The following is a 17,553-nucleotide window of genomic DNA, read 5'->3' as shown; positions in this document are numbered from 1 at the left end:
CAAATGTTCTAAACTGTCGTTTTTAGGAGGAATGTACGTTCTTCACCACAAATAATTTACCAAATATGTAATCTATACAAGACTATAACCTAACAAGAATGGATGGAATTAAGACTATTTGATTACAACAAAACTTTCAATACTTACGTATTGTGAGGAAGAGTTTCACATCTGACCACATATAGTGACATTGTCTAGTGACACAGGCTCACATGATTAACAACGGGGAGTCGGTGGGTTGAACTTTCTTATCTCTGATTGTTCTGATCATGTCATGCATGCTGTAATGAAGACTGATAAGTCCCGTTCTATCGAAAATTAATTTATATTAGTCAAAGTTATTATTGCAGCCTCACGCATCGCAAACTAGATATAGTAATTTATTTTAAGATTTACATTTATTCATAATATATTCCGATCTCCGTCCGTTAAACACTAAAACGTTTTATAACAATCTAAATTTGAAATATAAATAATAATAGAAATTTCTAATACGCTAATGAGCTCGCTCCTAACTAGGAACTTGTAGGTTAACAATTAACCCAGTGATTCGGTTTAAATAATTAATGTACTTGACATATGTAGATATTTTTTATTAAGTTTTATAACATTAAAGTAACATGCTTTACGTTCTTTGTAAGGAAATTCAGTAAAATTGTAAGTTTGCATAATACAGTTTTCTACTGTAGCCTAACCTGACCAAACTGAAAGTTACCCATACATGATACTTGATTAACTTTATTAGAATCAAACAAACCTGATGTAATTGTACAGAGATGATCATGATGGGTTAAATTAGTTTGTTCTCTGAACTTCTCCTGTAATGATAGAAATTCATCGAGTTTTGCTGAACTTTGAAAAGAAAACATTGGAATTTATGGTTCTATTGTAATAACTAATATCAAACAAATACATTCGTTTATGGCTTCTTTCTTTTTTGCATTTGAATGATCTATTTTTTCTATGGAATGGTTATATTAGGTTATATTATATTAGGAGATATTGGACAACAGTTTCATGTTGAATATGTGGTTGTGGTATTCTGGAATTTTACCAAAGTTAGATAATGTTTTGCAAGGAAATATATTACATCATTAATATTTTATCTAGTAAAGATTTGGTGATATTGGAGCACTTGACTGTCATAATAAACCTATTATTTAGTGGGGCTCTACTTGATCAAATCAATTGTCTAATCTAACCTTTTATTTAGGAATTTTACCTAACCTGGACACTAAAAATTAGTTGAACTATAATAGATTTAATCCATTACCACTAGATATGGTAATTCTTTGTGTGAGTTGTATCAAAGAGGTTGATGAATTACTTCAATTCATTTGGCATGCATTATTGTATCATTGCTGGTGGCTAGAGGTTTCCTATTAGATCCAAGGCACTCAATTTATCACTACACATCAATGAGTGCATCTGTAGCCACAAATCTATTTCAGAAGACCAATGCCCACCAGAAGTTTAGCAATAGCCCCTGGGTAGGCTCATAGATCACTTGAGGAAGAGATTTGTAGTTACATCAAGATGCTGTAATGAGGGGTCTCACTAATTGCCGAACAAACCGAACAAAACCGAGAAAAGCCGAACAAAACAACAAAACCCAAACAAGGACGGGTTTTGCTCAAATGCACACTTCTATATATATATATGGTTGCATTATTTGAACTATTTTCTTTAAAATGTGTGATTTCCATGTAATATGATCAAAGAGAACTTACGTTTTTATCCTCTGCAATTTTACCGACCCCAGCTACGATTCGTCCAGCCTGCCGTCTATGATCACTGGTGGTATGGATCAAACTACACTCTTTTAAGTTTCTTACTGTTGTGTTATTAGTGTAATAGACTGCATATAGTTGAATTATTTAAACTTTTCTTTAAAATGTGTGATTTTCATGTAATTTAACACAACAGTAAGAAACTTAAAAGAGTGTAGTTTGATCCATACCACCAGTGATCATAGACGGCGGGCTGGACGAATCGTAGCTATGTTCGGTAATTTTGCAGAGGATAAAAACGTAAGTTCTCTTTGATCATATTACATGGAAATCACACATTTTAAAGAAAATAGTTCAAATAATGCAACCATATATATATAGAAGTGTGCATTTGAGCAAAACCCGTCCTTGTTTGGGTTTTGTTGTTTTGTTTGGCTTTTCTCGGTTTTGTTCGGTTTGTTCGGCAATTAGTGAGACCGGTAATGAGTATAATTTATTTTATATAATTTGTTTTTGTTTTGTTATCATTTGTCTGATTCTCATATATTATTAGGTATATGTGAATTTATTATTATTTACTACTTACCTGTTTGTTTATTATCTAACTATACCTATGCATTTATTTATGTATTTTATTTGTTATTTACATTATTAGTTTTTATTTATGCATTTATTATTATTATGATTTTTTTTTCGCATCCGACCTAGATATGGACCAAAAGGTCTCCTGTCTGCATGCTCTGCTTTTGTAATCCTTTGTAGTACTGTTTCAAAAAGGCAAGTGCTGACCAGTGTACATATTTTGTCTTCTGTGTGGTGACTGCATTTGAAGCTTATGGAGACTGTTACCAGGTCAGTTCTGTTTTGGTATATTATAGTAAATACATATACCAAAGGATTTTTCACCCTTAGAAGGGAGGTACCCAAAAAACAAAAGCATAAAATCCACTCCCACCCATTCCACCCCTACAGACTCCACTCCCATTCACCCCCCTCCCTCCCTCCCTCCCTCCCTCTTATCTTGGCTCCTCCTGGATGATGGGTCATCCCTGCATCTTGCCCACTACCCTGGGTAAGAAGCAGTGTCGCAAGACACAGCACATCCACAGCAAGGCTGCTTCATAAAATCGGTGACCCCCCTCTCCGTCCCCTCATGCAAAAAAAGAGATGGGGAGAAATTCCTTCATGCGGCATCAAATCATTTTTTCACACATACAACCTGGGTGATAATATAGTAATTGTTTCAAGTTTCACTGCCTCGAAGTCCACAGCTGTACAGTCAGCTGGCAATGGTCCTTGGGCCTTCCCATAAATACCTTTGGGAGGAAACATTGGACTTGTCTGTACAGTATTAACCCATTAAACATAATGACAAGATTCTTGTCATTTGGTCAAATAAAACAAAAAATCATAAAACACCAAAATGTTTTATCAAACACCCGAAAAATATGACGTCAGTCCTCGCGCTAACCGAGGACTGACGTCATATTTTTCTGGTGTTTGATCAAACATTTTGGTGTTTTATGATTTTTTGTTTTATTTGACCAAATGACAAGAATCTTGTCATCGGAGTTTAATGGGTTAACCACTTCAGTATGAGTCAAATTCTCACATGCAGCATCGGCTGCCTTATGTACAATTCATCACACTACTCACATTATAAAATATAAGATCACTGCTGTATTACTCATTCTCTTTTACCCTGAGTAATAATAAATGCAGAAAACATGATCAAACCAGTTCACAGAATCTGGGAGTAACTCAAGTACAACTACAAAAAATACATATCCTATGTAGGATCATCATACCGAAGTGGTGTGGGGTTTCTTCTCTGTCGCCAGTTTTAAGTAATAGATGGGGAGCATTTGGCAGTTGTCAGCTGTATTTATGTAAAATAGGTGGAGGAATTATAGTCAAAATTGTTAGAGATTTTAGGCTCAGTCTGAAACTGAGTGTGTCAGTTCCTATGACATGCATCTTTAGATAGGGCTGAGGGTGTTGATGGGCTCTGGCAGGGAGAGGATTTTATTTGATTGTATCCATGTTGGAATACATGTAAAGAGGTGTTAATCAGGTTTTACTACCTCTGTATATACAGGAGCTGCTGATATCCGCCTGTTGCAGAGTGCCACCTACACTATCAAGCCCAAGCTCATCAAAGTCCACTGTACAATATTTGTCTTATACTTTTTTTTTTTTTTTTTTTTTTTTTTTTTTTGTGAGTAAGAAAGTGTGGAGGGATGGTAGAGGTATTGGTATTTCAATGCTTAAAATCTGGTGTGATATGATAATTGTTTCAGGGGGCAGATGAGAAAATAGGAGGTTGTTGTAAAGAGTTGTGCAAGTAAGGCATGCATTCCAGTAGGATATGTGGTATTGTAAGGGGGTTGGACCACATGGACAAGTGGGAGGGTCATCACTTGTCATGATATAGCCATTGGTAAGTGAGTGCCCTGTTCTTAAGCATATTAGTGCTGCCTCAAGGTGTCAACTACATTAATGTGAGGAAGGCCATTGGTGTTTGTGGGGATTTGATTGTTTTTAGGTGGTTTATTGGGTGTTAATCCCAGTGTTTTTGGATTATGAGTTTACAGATGAGAGGATTGGGTAGTAGTCTTGTCGACAACAAGGTGGTGGTATCATAGAGGACTGATAATGCTTTTTAGGCTCCCCTGTCAGCTCATTCATTACCAGGGATACCAATATGAGATGGCACCCAGCAAAAGAATACAAAATTAATACAAGTGGAAACTCAAATGATCCACATATGGATTATGATAATAATTGGTTATCTGAATTTCACTAAGTGAAAAGCCTCCAGTCCCACAGCAGCTGTCAACAGTCTACAAGACCTCCTACAGATCTCACTGGGAAGAATTTTTGGACTTGTGTATGTTTTAATAGTGTGAGACTTTCTATGTCACCCATTGGAAGTAGGAGAAGGGCAGTTGTCAGTTGTCAGCTCTTCATATGTATTTACCTAGTTGTATTTTTCGGGAAGGGGAGCTATGTTCGTGGTGTCCCGCCATTGTATCTCGCAGTGTCTAGTTTGCTTTTAAACTCATGAATGGTTTTTGCGCATACTGTTTCATTATCCAAGTGTCCAAAACTATGTGAAAGGTGTAAGGAGCACTATCAAAACTGATAGAAGGTGAGGGTGTTGGCAGTTTTTGAAAGTGGGCAGCTGTGCAGGACCACCACAAACAGATATCCACCATTAGTCCCTTGACTAATGGGTGGCAGGAGTGAATGGAGGGAGATTGTAAAAGGATGAAAGTTTTATGCAACCTAAAGGGATGATCTTCTTGTTAGCTTTATAACTTATTTTGAGTGTCTGAGAAGGAAGTTTGCCATCAGAACCCTTACATGCCTACCGGTAAGTGCCACCCTGGAGCAAAGTTCTCAGTGATGCTCCTCTCCCCCCATCACCATCCCTTACTGCCTATTATAGCTATTGGCTTGTGAAGTAATTAATTACATTTTAAAAATGTTATTTAATGTCCCTATTGCAGAAAGGATAAAGGAAAAATATTTCATATTCTGTTGATTCTAACGCAAAATTCGTATATTACAGTAAAATATTCAGGGCTCCTTTGACCTTTTTTTTATTATAATTATTTTGTCAGCCTTGTGGGCGGCATGTCCAGACTAGAATTGCCACTCCCCTAAATGTGCCGCCCCAGGGCATATGCACCCCTCCCCCCCATGTGAGGGCCCTGCTTGCCATATGGTGAAACAGTGGAGGTAAAACGGCTTGGGCTGTCAGGCCCTGCTGTGAAAACTTTGCTGCATTACTATTGAGTTAAGCAGTGTGACATAGGAATTGGGGAACCACCCCCTGAGGTAAGAAGATAGGAGGGATGGTTGAATGGGTTTTATTTGTTATGACATGCATGTGTGTGCCTTGACTCGTTATATATTTTCTTTTATTTTGCAGAGTAGTATGGGAGGTTCACCAAGCTGTCAGGTCGCTGCAGTAGATATGAAAGGTCCAGTAGCTGATCTTGTCAGGCAGAAGATAAAGGAAAACTGTGTTATGATATTTTCAAAATCATATTGCCCTTACTGCAAAATAGCTAAAAAGGTAGGTTCCAGTGCTGGTTTTGATGTTATGTAGTAATAATGCTTTGTGACTTGGCTGCATCCCTTATAAAAGGAAGAAGTCCTTGGTATATAGAAAGCAATGCCATATCCTAGTCACACCCAGTCTACCTCCCTTGTGACAGGGAAGAGACCTTTTGGTACATAGATTATGTCAGATAATCGTATTCATTTTATGGGCAGTTTTAAATGTAAAGACTAAAGATCAGAATATTTGGAATTTAATGAGACTTTTCATTGTACATATTTTTGATCGGTTTTCTGCATACATTGAAAAATTGGTGATTGTTATATGCACTGTTTACTTTCCAGACTTTTAATGATATGGGGGTGTCCTATGAAGTTATTGAGCTTGATAAGGACCCTAATGGGACATCTATGCAGGATGTTTTGGATATTATGACTGGAGCGAGGACAGTAAGTATGATGAGTGTGATTTTCCAACACAAGAATATACCGGTACCTTAGAAATTGCAGTTGTTTGGAGTTATTAATTTGTCTGGATGAGATGTTTTAAGCTAGTATAATTAAGATTATACTTTGGAGTCAATATTTATGTAATTATTGGGTTTTTGAATTTTGCATATTTTGTTCTAGATATCAAGCACGTAACTAGTGAATTGTTGAACTCGTTTGAGAAATTTGCTGGATAGACAAGAATATCCCTTTGAGTAGTGCCCATACCCCTTGATTATCTCAAAAAAATTTCTCGTACCCCCATCCACTATAAATACAATGCAAACCATATGAAAAGGACTAGTGATACAAACCTTGCTGAGAAATTATTAGATATATTTAAATACTGAACAAAGGTACTTTTTTATTTCAAATTAGAAATGTCAATTAGTAGGATACAATGAATGCATAATATGCTTTCTAATGGTAAATATACAGTACCATTGCACTGGCTATCATGTCTCGTACCCCTAGGATATGAGACATGATAGCCAGGTGAAGAACCACTGCCTTAGAACCATATCATATCCTTCTCTATTTATAATCACTCTCCATTCACTTCTATTTTATGCAATCTCCCTTCCGTATTTGATAGGCATACTTCTTGCATCCAGTGTCCCCTTCACTCTGTCCATCCACCTTATGCTTGGTCTTCCCTTTAAGTTCCCTCCATCCTCTTCTGGTTTCCATACTTTTTTTGCTAGTCTTTCCTCATTTATTCTTTCCATATGCCCAAACCATCTTAGCATTCTTTGATCAGCCCAATCTGCCTCACCCCCAGATTTCTCTAGTGAGAGAGACCAGGGTCACTAGACACCTCTAGCAGTAGTATCTTGACTTTCCATTCAGGAAGTCCACAGTCAAGCCCCCTTTGAATAATGGGATGGTGTTTGTGTGTGTGTATTAGGTCACCATTACCCATAGGTCAGGCTATATGAACTATAACCTCTCATCTGGGAGGGTAATAGTTGTCCATCACAAGTCCATAATGTGTCCAAAGACCATGGTGAATCACACATACACACTAACTAAATTGATTGCCTGCTAAATTGTTCACATTTTCAAGGTTTAACTAACCTCCCTTTCACAATTATCCCAGTTTTCCTTTCATTCTGCTCTGAGCCACTAGTCTATGTTTTCTCCTTACTTCCTTCTCTATGAATTTATGTCATGTTGGCCGTTTTCCGGTCCTGTGGTTATGCTTATGAGATCCTCTATCTTTTTCTCAAACTGTCATTCTTAGCTATGAAAAAAAAAAAAAAAAAAAAATTATGGACTTTCACCTCATCGCCAAATATCTACATTATTTCTTTCAGGTACCGAGAGTGTTCGTGGGCGGAAAATGCATTGGTGGTGGCAGTGAAACCCGGGATTTGTACAAAAATGGTCAGTTAACTACTCTTGTCGAAAACTGTCAAGCACCATCATAAATTATTATGTGTCTTTATTATTTATAGATTTTTTTTCATCTCCACTACAAAAATTAAGAGGATAGATTTCACAGTCTAGAAACAAGTGCAATTCAATATTTAAGAATACAGTGAAGACATCCAAAATGGGTTCACCTAAGTTACTATGTGGTGAGATAAGGGGTAGACTGGCCGTTAGGGCATTTGGGCAGTGGCCGGTGGCAGGGTTGCCAGATTCTGAACACAATATTACCATACAACTATTTAATAAACATCAAAAATTATCATACAAATCGTACGAAATACAGAAAAGTATAGTACATACTGTACGATAAAGAGGAACACTATTGTACATCGTAAAGAGGGTTAAATGATCGTATAATGTATGATAATTATTGTATGAATGGCATCCCTGCTTGGTGGGCCAGTTCTTTTGTGCCCAAGTGGACTGTTACAAGGGCCAGCTCTGCTTGGGAAAAAGTTTTATTTTTCTATTTTTCAACAGTTCATTATAGATATTATCTAAAATAGTCAATCACGGCCCTACATAGGCCTCAAAATACCCCTAAAATTGCTTAACTCACTTCACTCGCCACTCAGCCCCTCTCACAGAGCTGGTCTAAGTTAAAAAATGCCCGGGCCGCTTTAACATCCCAGTCCGCCCCTGGGTGGGATTATATTTTCAAGAGAATTGATCAATTTCTTCCCACCTTTTAATGTCCAGTATATATGCACATGGTAACCATTTTATAAATTCTGTTGGTAACCATATAGTCATGTGATGGTTTCGCATTCTACTCGTGGTTGTGATATAAAATTTGTGGGTTGTGGTGTCGAGGAGAGCCAAGAACTCAACCCATGCTGACCTCAGGGCAGACTGATCACATTGAACACACCCTGCACCTTCAAGAACCAGTTGATATTAGGACTCAGAGCTGTCTAATTACCATTTATGTGTGTGTATTTACCTCGTTATATTTACCTCTGTATTTAAACATTATAAGCACAGAAAAGAACAAAAATATTTTCAATCAGGTCTATATAGTTACCAAGTAAAAGGACTTTAGTTAGAATGCAAAGTGGAAGCACAGTATATTTTGTAGTGGTACACTTGATACTTGTAGTAAAGATGATTCTATCAGAATTCTACAAACATGGTTTCTTGGCTATTTATGTAATATTTTACCCCATTATTTGGTGTGACTTTAGTGCACATATCCTGAAAGGGAGAACTAATAATGGGGACTTGCCTTGTATATTCAGTCTTTGTTGACACACAAGAATGACAATAAACTCAGTATGATGTACAGTGCATCACACTTCCTTTGTTTTATGTTTAATAAAGATCTAGAAGTGGTTCATTTGTATTCACTATCCATAGAGCAGCACATGAGAATGATTGACACAGTTCTGTACAAGAGCCCTTGAACTCTCCCACCCTTCACATCATGTTGCACAAATCCCTTGTAAACAGAATCAATATTTATATACCAAAAGGCTTCTTCCCCTTTGTAAGGGAGGTAGTCAGTCAAGGCATGTACACCACTCTTCAACCCATCCATCACCTATTTGTCTCCCTTTTAATCTTAGTTCCTTGTGAATAAAGGGCCCATCCCAACCCCATGCCCACTACTCAGGAGCCAGGACAGAAGTACTACATCAAAACACAGCACATCCAAAGCAAGGCCTGAATGCCCACTGCTTCATTTACATGGTGACCCTCCTTCCCCATTCCCTCATGGGTAGAGAAGATGGAGGAGAAATTCCTATGGGTTTTCGTTAAACAGAAGAAAATTCTCCAGTAACTTGCCCCAGCACCCCACATGTACATACCAAGATATACATACATATACCAAAGGCTTTTTCCCCCTTACAAGGAAGGTAGCCAAAAAACAAAGGCATAAAAACCATCCCCACCCATTCCATCCCTAATACACTCCACTCCCCTCCACCCTCCCTGCATCTTGTCCATACACAGAGATCATAAAACAATTACTACACAGTAGACCTTCCAAGTATTATACTTCACAAGGCCTTCCCAGACATCAACCTACCCTGTACTAGAATGGTACCAACACAGAATTGGTTTGAGAACAGGCTCCATCTGCAACCCACCACAGAAAATCAAGAGCACATTCTATACTGCTTTCCTCTCACACTGGATAACAACACATTTCTTTGAGTCACTTGTGGGCTGACCAGGTGGCTGTGACCAGTTATTTTGGAGCTGTGGGTCTCCATCAAGACAGATCTGGGGCAATGGAGTGACTGTATTTGTTATTGGCATTGTTCTTATGGACCTGCAAGGGAATCTGAAGTTATAAAGGATTATAAAGAGAAATTGGAAATAACAGGCAGGCTTTAAGTGCTCCTTCACATGCCATGCCTTTGCATGAATTCAAATGTAACCTTTCAGAAGTAGCTGTATCATCAATTCTAGGACAAGGCATTTATATGAGTAGCCAAATTGGTGGCATTGTGTGAAAAGGGTTCTGCAATTCAGCTCAGGCCTTTAATTTATTGAGACACCAGGTTGTATGTACTACCTCTACTGCTTTCTTATCAAACATCTAATTGACCAGATCTGGTGCTGGTAAAATTTCTCAAATTTTTTGCAGCTGAGACCAGTAACAGGGATCTGCATGAAGTGGTCTTGTCTGCCAGCTGTCCCCAAAGTCCATCAACACCCTCATGGCTGCTATTCTGTCTTTGGATTGATGTCAAATTGTGTTAATAGCTGGTAGCATGAAGAGGAAGATGGTGCCTATTACCAGTCTTCAACTGTGAAACTCGATGTGAAAAAAAGGAGGAAAGATGGTTCAAGTTTTTGCATATCTTGGGCCCAGTCTCGAGAATGAGGGTCTGTCCCTGCTTTCCAAATGTACATACATGCATATGTTCATAAAGAGCTGGAGTCCAGGAGCCACGTTATCAGAAAAATATCAAACACTGTTACTCTGAGTCCAGTGTTTGAAATTTTTCCGGTACATGCATACATACATATACCAATGGCTTTTTCCCCCCTTACAAAGGAGGTAGCCAAAAAATGATGACATAAAATCCACTCCCGCCCATTCCATCCCCACATACTCCACTCCCATTCAACCCCCTCCCTCCCTCTTATCTTGGCTCCTCCAGGATGATGGGTCATCCTTGCATCTCATCCACTGCCCTGGGACAGAAACAGTGTTGCATGACACAGTATATCCACAATATCCACAGTAAGGCTGCTTCATTAAATCAGAAAAAAAAGCTTTCCAAATGTAAGAAGTGTTAAAATATTCTGAAGGGCAGAAGTGAGATGATGCCCATCTTACAGAACAAGGAACCCATGAATGGCCCCTGTGCTACAAGAGATTAGGGAACTTGGAATGGTGGAGGACTTGGCCATTAATTTCCATCTAATTTGAGGAACCCTGAGGCCCACTAGAATGGGAAGTTTTTTTTTTCACTCCGCAGTACTGTTCATGGTCTTTGGCTTTGAAATAATTCAACTCTCCCTGAAACAAGTAAGATTAGGCTTGACAAGTCTCTTCCTGGGGGATAATGTTGGTTTCATTGAGGACTCCTCTTAATTTTTGTTGGATCAGGAAGCCGTTACTGATCTTGCTATAAGATAGACCTACCCAATCTTCTGTTTCTTCCCATTTACAGATTGCCATGTACTTATCCTGGTGCCACTTCTTGCTTACTACTTCCTCTTTTCTATTCCTTTAAAGAAAGCTACACCTTCACAAAAAACCCACCTCCAACTAGCCAAACCAACACACATGCATACATACACCAATGGATTTTTCCCCCTTACAAGGGAGGTAGCTAAAGTCAAAGGCATAAATCCACTGCCACCCATTTCACACCCACACACTCCACTCCCATTCACCACCCCTCCCTCCCTCCTTTCTTGGCTCCTCCTTCCAGGAGCGGAATACCAACACACATAATATAAAATAACACATAGGAATAGGACAACATTGTTCATAAGGACAGATGCACTAGTGAACTATTGAAAATAAACCCTTCTTTCTCCCAAGTCTGGGTTTTCAGATGGAGCCAAAAATCTTTGTTCTTCCGAATTTCTATCCCCCTGTTCCACCCACAGCAGTACTCTCATTCCTGCAGTTGTCTTTGTATTTATTTAATGTTATCGTGCCATCTCTACCTCTTCTCCTAACACTCTTCGTCCCCATGACAGTATAACCTTCAACTTCCCACACATCCTTTTGTCTTTCCACCTCATGTTCCTTGTTTGACCCTCTCCCTTCCCTTCTGCCAGACTCTTTCAGGTGCCTACCTTTTCTATACCTCTTCCTGTATATGTCCAAAGTAAGATGCTGTAATGACTGCCATTAATTTTGTTATCTATCATTTGCTTGATTTTCATTTATTATTATTTATGTCAATTTATTATTATTTACTATTTACCTGTTCATCATTTAACTATACGTATTTATTTATTATTATTTATATTACAATAATTTTTATTTTATTTTTTTAATATTTTCTTTATCATTTTTATATATTTTTTTCCGCATCCAACTTAGTTATGCACCAAAAGGTATACTGTTGGCATGCTCCGCCTTTGTAATCCTTTATGGAACTAACCTTCCAGCAGCCTCCTCCATTTTCTCCTGTGTGATCTATGCTCCTATACACTTACCTGGAAATTGAGAATAAAGCTGAGCAGTGAAATTCCAGAAATGGGCATCAAAGATCACAAGGCACCATGAGAAATGGAAGTAACAGGGTTGCTGAAGGAGACTGAAGGGAAGTGGCAGAGAGGAGGTATAAATGTTATAGGGATCAACATTCTCTCATGAATGAAGATCAGTTAAGGACCTTAAAAAGAACACTGTATGACTATGCCATAGGGGTGGCAGTGTTGTTTGGCCTTCAAAGTCCAAGATAGCAATGACATTGCCTTTTATTTTTGTTTTGCTCACCTCCCTTGTTTTTATTAGTATTATTTCTTTTTTTAATAAAAATCAGACAGTCAGTAGTAACAGATGGGGTAATAAGAATCATGGGGTTACTAACAAGGTTTTATGAGGCCTATGTTTCCTCACTGGCCAAGCATCTCTACTTATGACTGAGAAAAAGGATTGTGGTACTCCCCAAGGCAGTCGTAGCTCCTCTTGGGGATCGGTGCCACCTGCGTAGAGCTGGTGGCCAGGGCTGGTTGCCACCGTTTGGCCCCCAACTCTTTGGGTTGGGGGGTGGTCCCACGACGTAGACGCTGCGGCTCCAGGACCAACAACACAACATACACTCTATAAAGGATTTGTGGGAAAACCCAGTTTCGGCTGTGGCATTCCTTGGGGAGACGGGACTGCTCGGACAGACAGTCTAGGGAACGACAACAACAACTTATGACTGAGGTTGAATGACAGTGATTTGAGCCCTGCCACGAGCAAGTTGGACCAAGGGCATGGTTCATTATATTCCACTCTACAAGGTCCTCTGTAAGGGGCACTGTCTTGGCCTCCTGATGGGCAAGTTTGCAACATTAAACCAAATCAGTCATCATCAATACTATGTTTAAGTGAGGGATGGGTGACAGTGGATCTGTATTTTGACTTGAAACCATCTCCTATGTAAAAGGAAGAAGGCTCTTTGGAATGCATATAATATACTGGAGTGGAATGTAATAGGAATGGAATGGGTGGGAGTGTTTTTTATGCCTTTGTCTTTTGGCTACCTCCCTTATAAGGGGGAAAAAAGGCCTTTGGTATTTGTATAATACCCCAGTGACTTAGTCACACAATTTTTTTCAAGATTGTAAAGGAATGCTAACCTTGTTTCTGTATGAAAGTGGCAGTTGCCGACAACTCTATCGAAATGAATACCAAATGCAAGGACGGAGCATTTATTAGTATGCTGGTTTGCATAGTCAAGGATGGGTCTAACTATCGCTATGTTGAATTTGATAATTACCTCTGCACTTCTATTTGTAGAGGGTGGAGTGTATTAGGGATGGAATGGGTGGGGATGGTTTTTATGCCTTTGTTTTTTGGCTACCTCCCATGTAAGGGGGAATAAGTCTTTGTTATATGTATGTTTTGCTGTAACAAGCTTAACGTCATAGTAACAAAGGATCTGTTCTCATGTGGTGTTTATTTCGATAACCTTGTTTCTTTTACCTTCATTCAATTTTTCCATGGACACAGGGCACTAGATGTCACTCCCCTGCGATGCCACACTCCAGACATATACCAAAAAGACCCTCCTTTATAAGGAAGGTTGCCTAGTCAAAGCATACACCCACCATTCACACTATGACAACTCCACAAAATCTCTTCACAAAGTGATCTACTAGGTAATATAATGGTTTTGAGTAGACTAGACTCCTTGGGTCCTTATTGACTCCACTTCTTTTTTTAAATGGTGCATGAAAAAAAATACACAAGAAAGTTACTTATCTTTTATTATGTATGTTGTACATTATTTGTAGCTCTACTTAGTCATTATAAAAAGACAGGCAGTTATGTAATCCACTCATTGCAATTCACCCTAGACAATCCAGGATAAACACCACACAATCAGCATGTAATAAATATACCAAAATTTATCAGTGTAATAATCATAACCTGCCTCAAATTCCACTGACTGAAAACTTACAGCCCTACATCAGCCAACAAGAGTCCTCAAGACCTCTCATGGATCTTTGGGAAGAAATATTGGACTTTTTTTTTTTTTTTTTTTTCCGTGCCACTGACTAGGAAGAGGTGGGGAACAGTCACCAGTTGTTAGCTTTCTATATGTAAACAAGTTTTTGTGTGTGTGTGTTTGTATTTACCTAGTTGTATCCTACGGGAAGGGGCACTACGCTTGTGGCGTTCCGTCTCTGTATCTTAGTATCTAAATTGTTCTTAAATCTGTGTATGGTTTTTGCACACATGGGAGAAAGCCGTCAACACCAGTCACTCCTGACAATGAAAGATGACACTTGCTGGCCCCCCCCCCCAAAATAATGATAATAATATCATGTGTGTGTGTGTGTGTTATCGAAGTGATAGATCTTAGACTCATTTCGGAAACTGCCATCATTATAGGGCTGCACCACCCAATGGAGACAAGGCAGATGGGTTTTGAAAATGGGAACTGGGAAGATGATTCTCTTCAATGTATACATTGCAAGGACCCCTAATGGCAAGTACAGTGGAACTTCAGATTACGAACTTCATCCATTCCGTGTCCCATTCTTAAACCAAAACATTTGTTAAATGAAATAATTACGGCACATGTGCCAGAGTACTACTGAGCCAGTGGGATTGTGTGTACAGGCATATGTGTACATTCTTACCCCAAAATATCATTCATTAACAGAGACAAAATTTGTTCATTAACTGATTCGTTAAATGGGGCGATCATTATCAGAGGATCAACTGCACCCATGATTCATTCTGCATGTAAATGTTAGAACGATGAAGTCTGTGTACAGAGTATTTGGAGGGAACACTGATAAATATCTAATAGTGGTGGCCTTGAGAGATTGACAATAGAAAGACCCTTTTCCAAACTGAATGGAGAATGGTTGTATATGGATGATGCTGTGATGCATAAAGGGGAGTGGGTGGGGGATGGGGGGTGAGGTATATGTGAAAAAAATTTGACACAGCCCGAAGGAATTTCTCCCCGTCTTCTCCCTTTCTGCATGGGGGGGGGCCCGGAGAGGGGGTTGCCAATTTTATGAAGCGGCCTTGCTGTGGATGTGCTGTGTCCTGTGACACTGCTTCTGACCCAGGGCAGTGGACAGGAGGCAGGGATGACCCGTCATCCAGGAGGTGCCAAGATAAGAGGGACGGAGGAGGGTGGAGGGGAGCATATTAGGGATGGAATGGGTGGGAATGGTCTTTATGCCCTTTTCTTTTTGGCTACCTCCTGTGTAAGGGGGTTAAAAGCCTTTGGTATATGTATTTATCAAAATCTCTTTCAGGATTTCCCACAATGAGTCTCCAGAGAAGACATCTTGGACCCAAATATTTAATGGAAAAATGGATGATATAGCCCAAAGGGATGTTTTTATCTGCTTCATTATTTAAATTGAATGAGGAGGAAGATTGCTATATGATAAAGCATTGGGGGCAAACCAGCTCCAGCTGTCAGGTCTTGGTGTGGCTGAGCTGTACCTTTGGTGTTGCTATATGTGTGAGAAATAAACTGATACAGCCCAAAGGTATTTCTCCCCATCTTCTCCTTTTCTGCATGAGGGGATGGAGAGGGGGGCGGGGGTCGCCGATTTTATAAAGCAGCCTTGCTGTGGATGTGCTGTGTCTTGGGACACTGCTTCTGACCCAGGGCAGTGGGCAAGATGCAGGGATGACCCAATCCAGGAGGTGCCAAGATAAGAGGGAGGGAAGAGGGTGGAAGGGAGTGGAGTATGTGGGGATGGAGTGAGTGGGAGTGGTTTTTATGCCTGTTTTTTGGCTACCTCCCTTGTAAAGGGGAAAAAGCCTTGATATATATATATATGTATGTATATTTATAAATTTCATCTATCTGGATGATTGCTGTCCGAGCAGGTTAGTGTCACTACTTGCTATGGAGGTCATGGTGACAGTGGTTCAAACCCTGCCACTAGCAGGTTGGACCAAGGGCACAGTTAATTAAATTCCACATTACAAATATGCACAGTCCTAGCCTCCTGATAGGGGGAGTTTTGCGACGTTACTGAATCACCATCCTTAACTTTAACTATCTGCGCCTCCCCCCCCCTACATTTCCTGAAATGAGAACTGGTAACTGCTCTCCTACTAGCTGGTGATGTATAAAGAAGCCAACAATTATACAACACTAATAAAAGGACATAGTTTCTTCCTAGGTAGATCTATAGTTGTGGTTCTTAAAAATTTTCAGTGCCAGTACCCCTTGATATCTCAGAAAAAACTCTCATACCCCCATCCAATACAAATACAATGCAAACATATGAAAAGGGTTAATGATACCAACCTTGCTTTGCTTTCTCATTGTAAATATACAGTAACTTGCACTGGCTATCATGTCTCGTACCACCAGGTTCAAGGTTAAGAACCACAGGATCTATAGGTAGGTCAGAGGACTGATGGAAGCTACTGTGGCAGTGTGGGTATTTACCAAGTGAAATTCAAGGCAATGATTAATTATTACAAAGGCTTTGGTTGAGGAGTCTGGAATGTAAACTTTATAATATATAAAACTTTGTATGCTCCCATGAAATATTCACGATAAAGTAAGCAAGTAATTCAAGGGTCCTTTTTATTTCAACCTAAAAACTAAACTATAGATTATATTCAGTACAATAACACTTACAAAATATTTCTAACAAATTAAAAACAAGAATTACATACTGTTGTATGTAGACCTTTTACTGTACAGAAGGAATAAAATCATTACTATCACACTGTAAGGGGCACTGTTCAGCCTCCAGATAGGGGGAGTTAGTGACATTATATTGAATCATCATCATCATTATCGGTGATCAAATTAGTGTGGCTGCCATTTCATTTTTCTATAAAACTCTTTACTATTCAGCTTGCAGTTCCTAAATGTGTAGGAAATGTTGAATACTAGGCACATTTACATACAAATAAAATATAAAAAATATATTTACACTGATATTATGAAGTTGCTCACAATTTATATATATCTGCTAATAATTTTTGCTGAAGCAATCCAGTTAAAATAAATTCTGTTCCCACAATCTGAAAGCCATCCTGCTTCATTTTTGTGAACTTTTTTTTGTCATCTGCACAAGACACAACAAAGAAATTTTCAGACGCGATTTTGGGAAGGTTGTCAATGTACTCCCCACCTGCACATTCAACAATTTCTGCAAGAGAAAAAAAATATGGGTATAGTCTTAGATCTATTTATTTTCCAGG

General features: G+C 39.0%; 3 protein-coding genes across 10 annotated transcripts in view; 1 reads left to right on the top strand and 2 right to left on the bottom strand.

Moving 5' to 3' along the window:
• The window catches only part of Nbr (exonuclease mut-7 homolog), a 36,662-nt gene extending 36,395 nt beyond the window's left edge, over positions 1 to 267 (bottom strand). The window contains exon 1 of the mRNA XM_076180868.1: positions 148 to 267. The gene's annotated coding sequence lies outside the window, so the exon portion shown is untranslated. The remainder of the gene's footprint in view (positions 1 to 147) is intronic.
• LOC143022581 (uncharacterized) lies at positions 16 to 9,054 on the top strand. Of its 5 annotated transcripts, none has more exons than XM_076180874.1 (4): positions 16 to 233; positions 5,668 to 5,814; positions 6,144 to 6,248; positions 7,604 to 9,054. In XM_076180874.1, exons 1-4 carry the CDS (start codon positions 213 to 215, stop codon positions 7,715 to 7,717), a joined length of 387 nt encoding a protein of 128 aa, XP_076036989.1. In that variant the 5' UTR covers positions 16 to 212; the 3' UTR covers positions 7,718 to 9,054. The 5 variants fall into 5 exon arrangements, with proteins under 5 accessions (XP_076036989.1, XP_076036990.1, XP_076036992.1 ...); XM_076180875.1 differs by lacking the exon at positions 16 to 233 and adding an exon at positions 238 to 375; XM_076180877.1 differs by lacking the exon at positions 16 to 233 and adding an exon at positions 440 to 525.
• A 5,046-nt stretch (positions 9,055 to 14,100) lies between these two features.
• LOC143022575 (uncharacterized) overlaps positions 14,101 to 17,553 on the bottom strand; it is an 83,990-nt gene continuing 80,537 nt past the window's right edge. For all 4 annotated transcript variants that reach the window (XM_076180858.1, XM_076180859.1, XM_076180860.1 and 1 more), the window contains one exon: positions 14,101 to 17,501. In XM_076180858.1, the coding sequence (XP_076036973.1) occupies positions 17,302 to 17,501 (200 nt within the window). In that variant the 3' untranslated portion in view covers positions 14,101 to 17,301. The remainder of the gene's footprint in view (positions 17,502 to 17,553) is intronic.

The sequence above is a fragment of the Oratosquilla oratoria genome, unplaced genomic scaffold, assembly GCF_046742065.1.
Source record: "Oratosquilla oratoria isolate Oo_2021 unplaced genomic scaffold, ASM4674206v1 SCAFFOLD120, whole genome shotgun sequence".
Classification (NCBI taxonomy): Eukaryota; Metazoa; Arthropoda; class Malacostraca; order Stomatopoda; family Squillidae; genus Oratosquilla; species Oratosquilla oratoria.
Note: the sequence above shows the minus strand (reverse complement) of the source record. Positions and strands in the feature narration are given on the sequence as shown.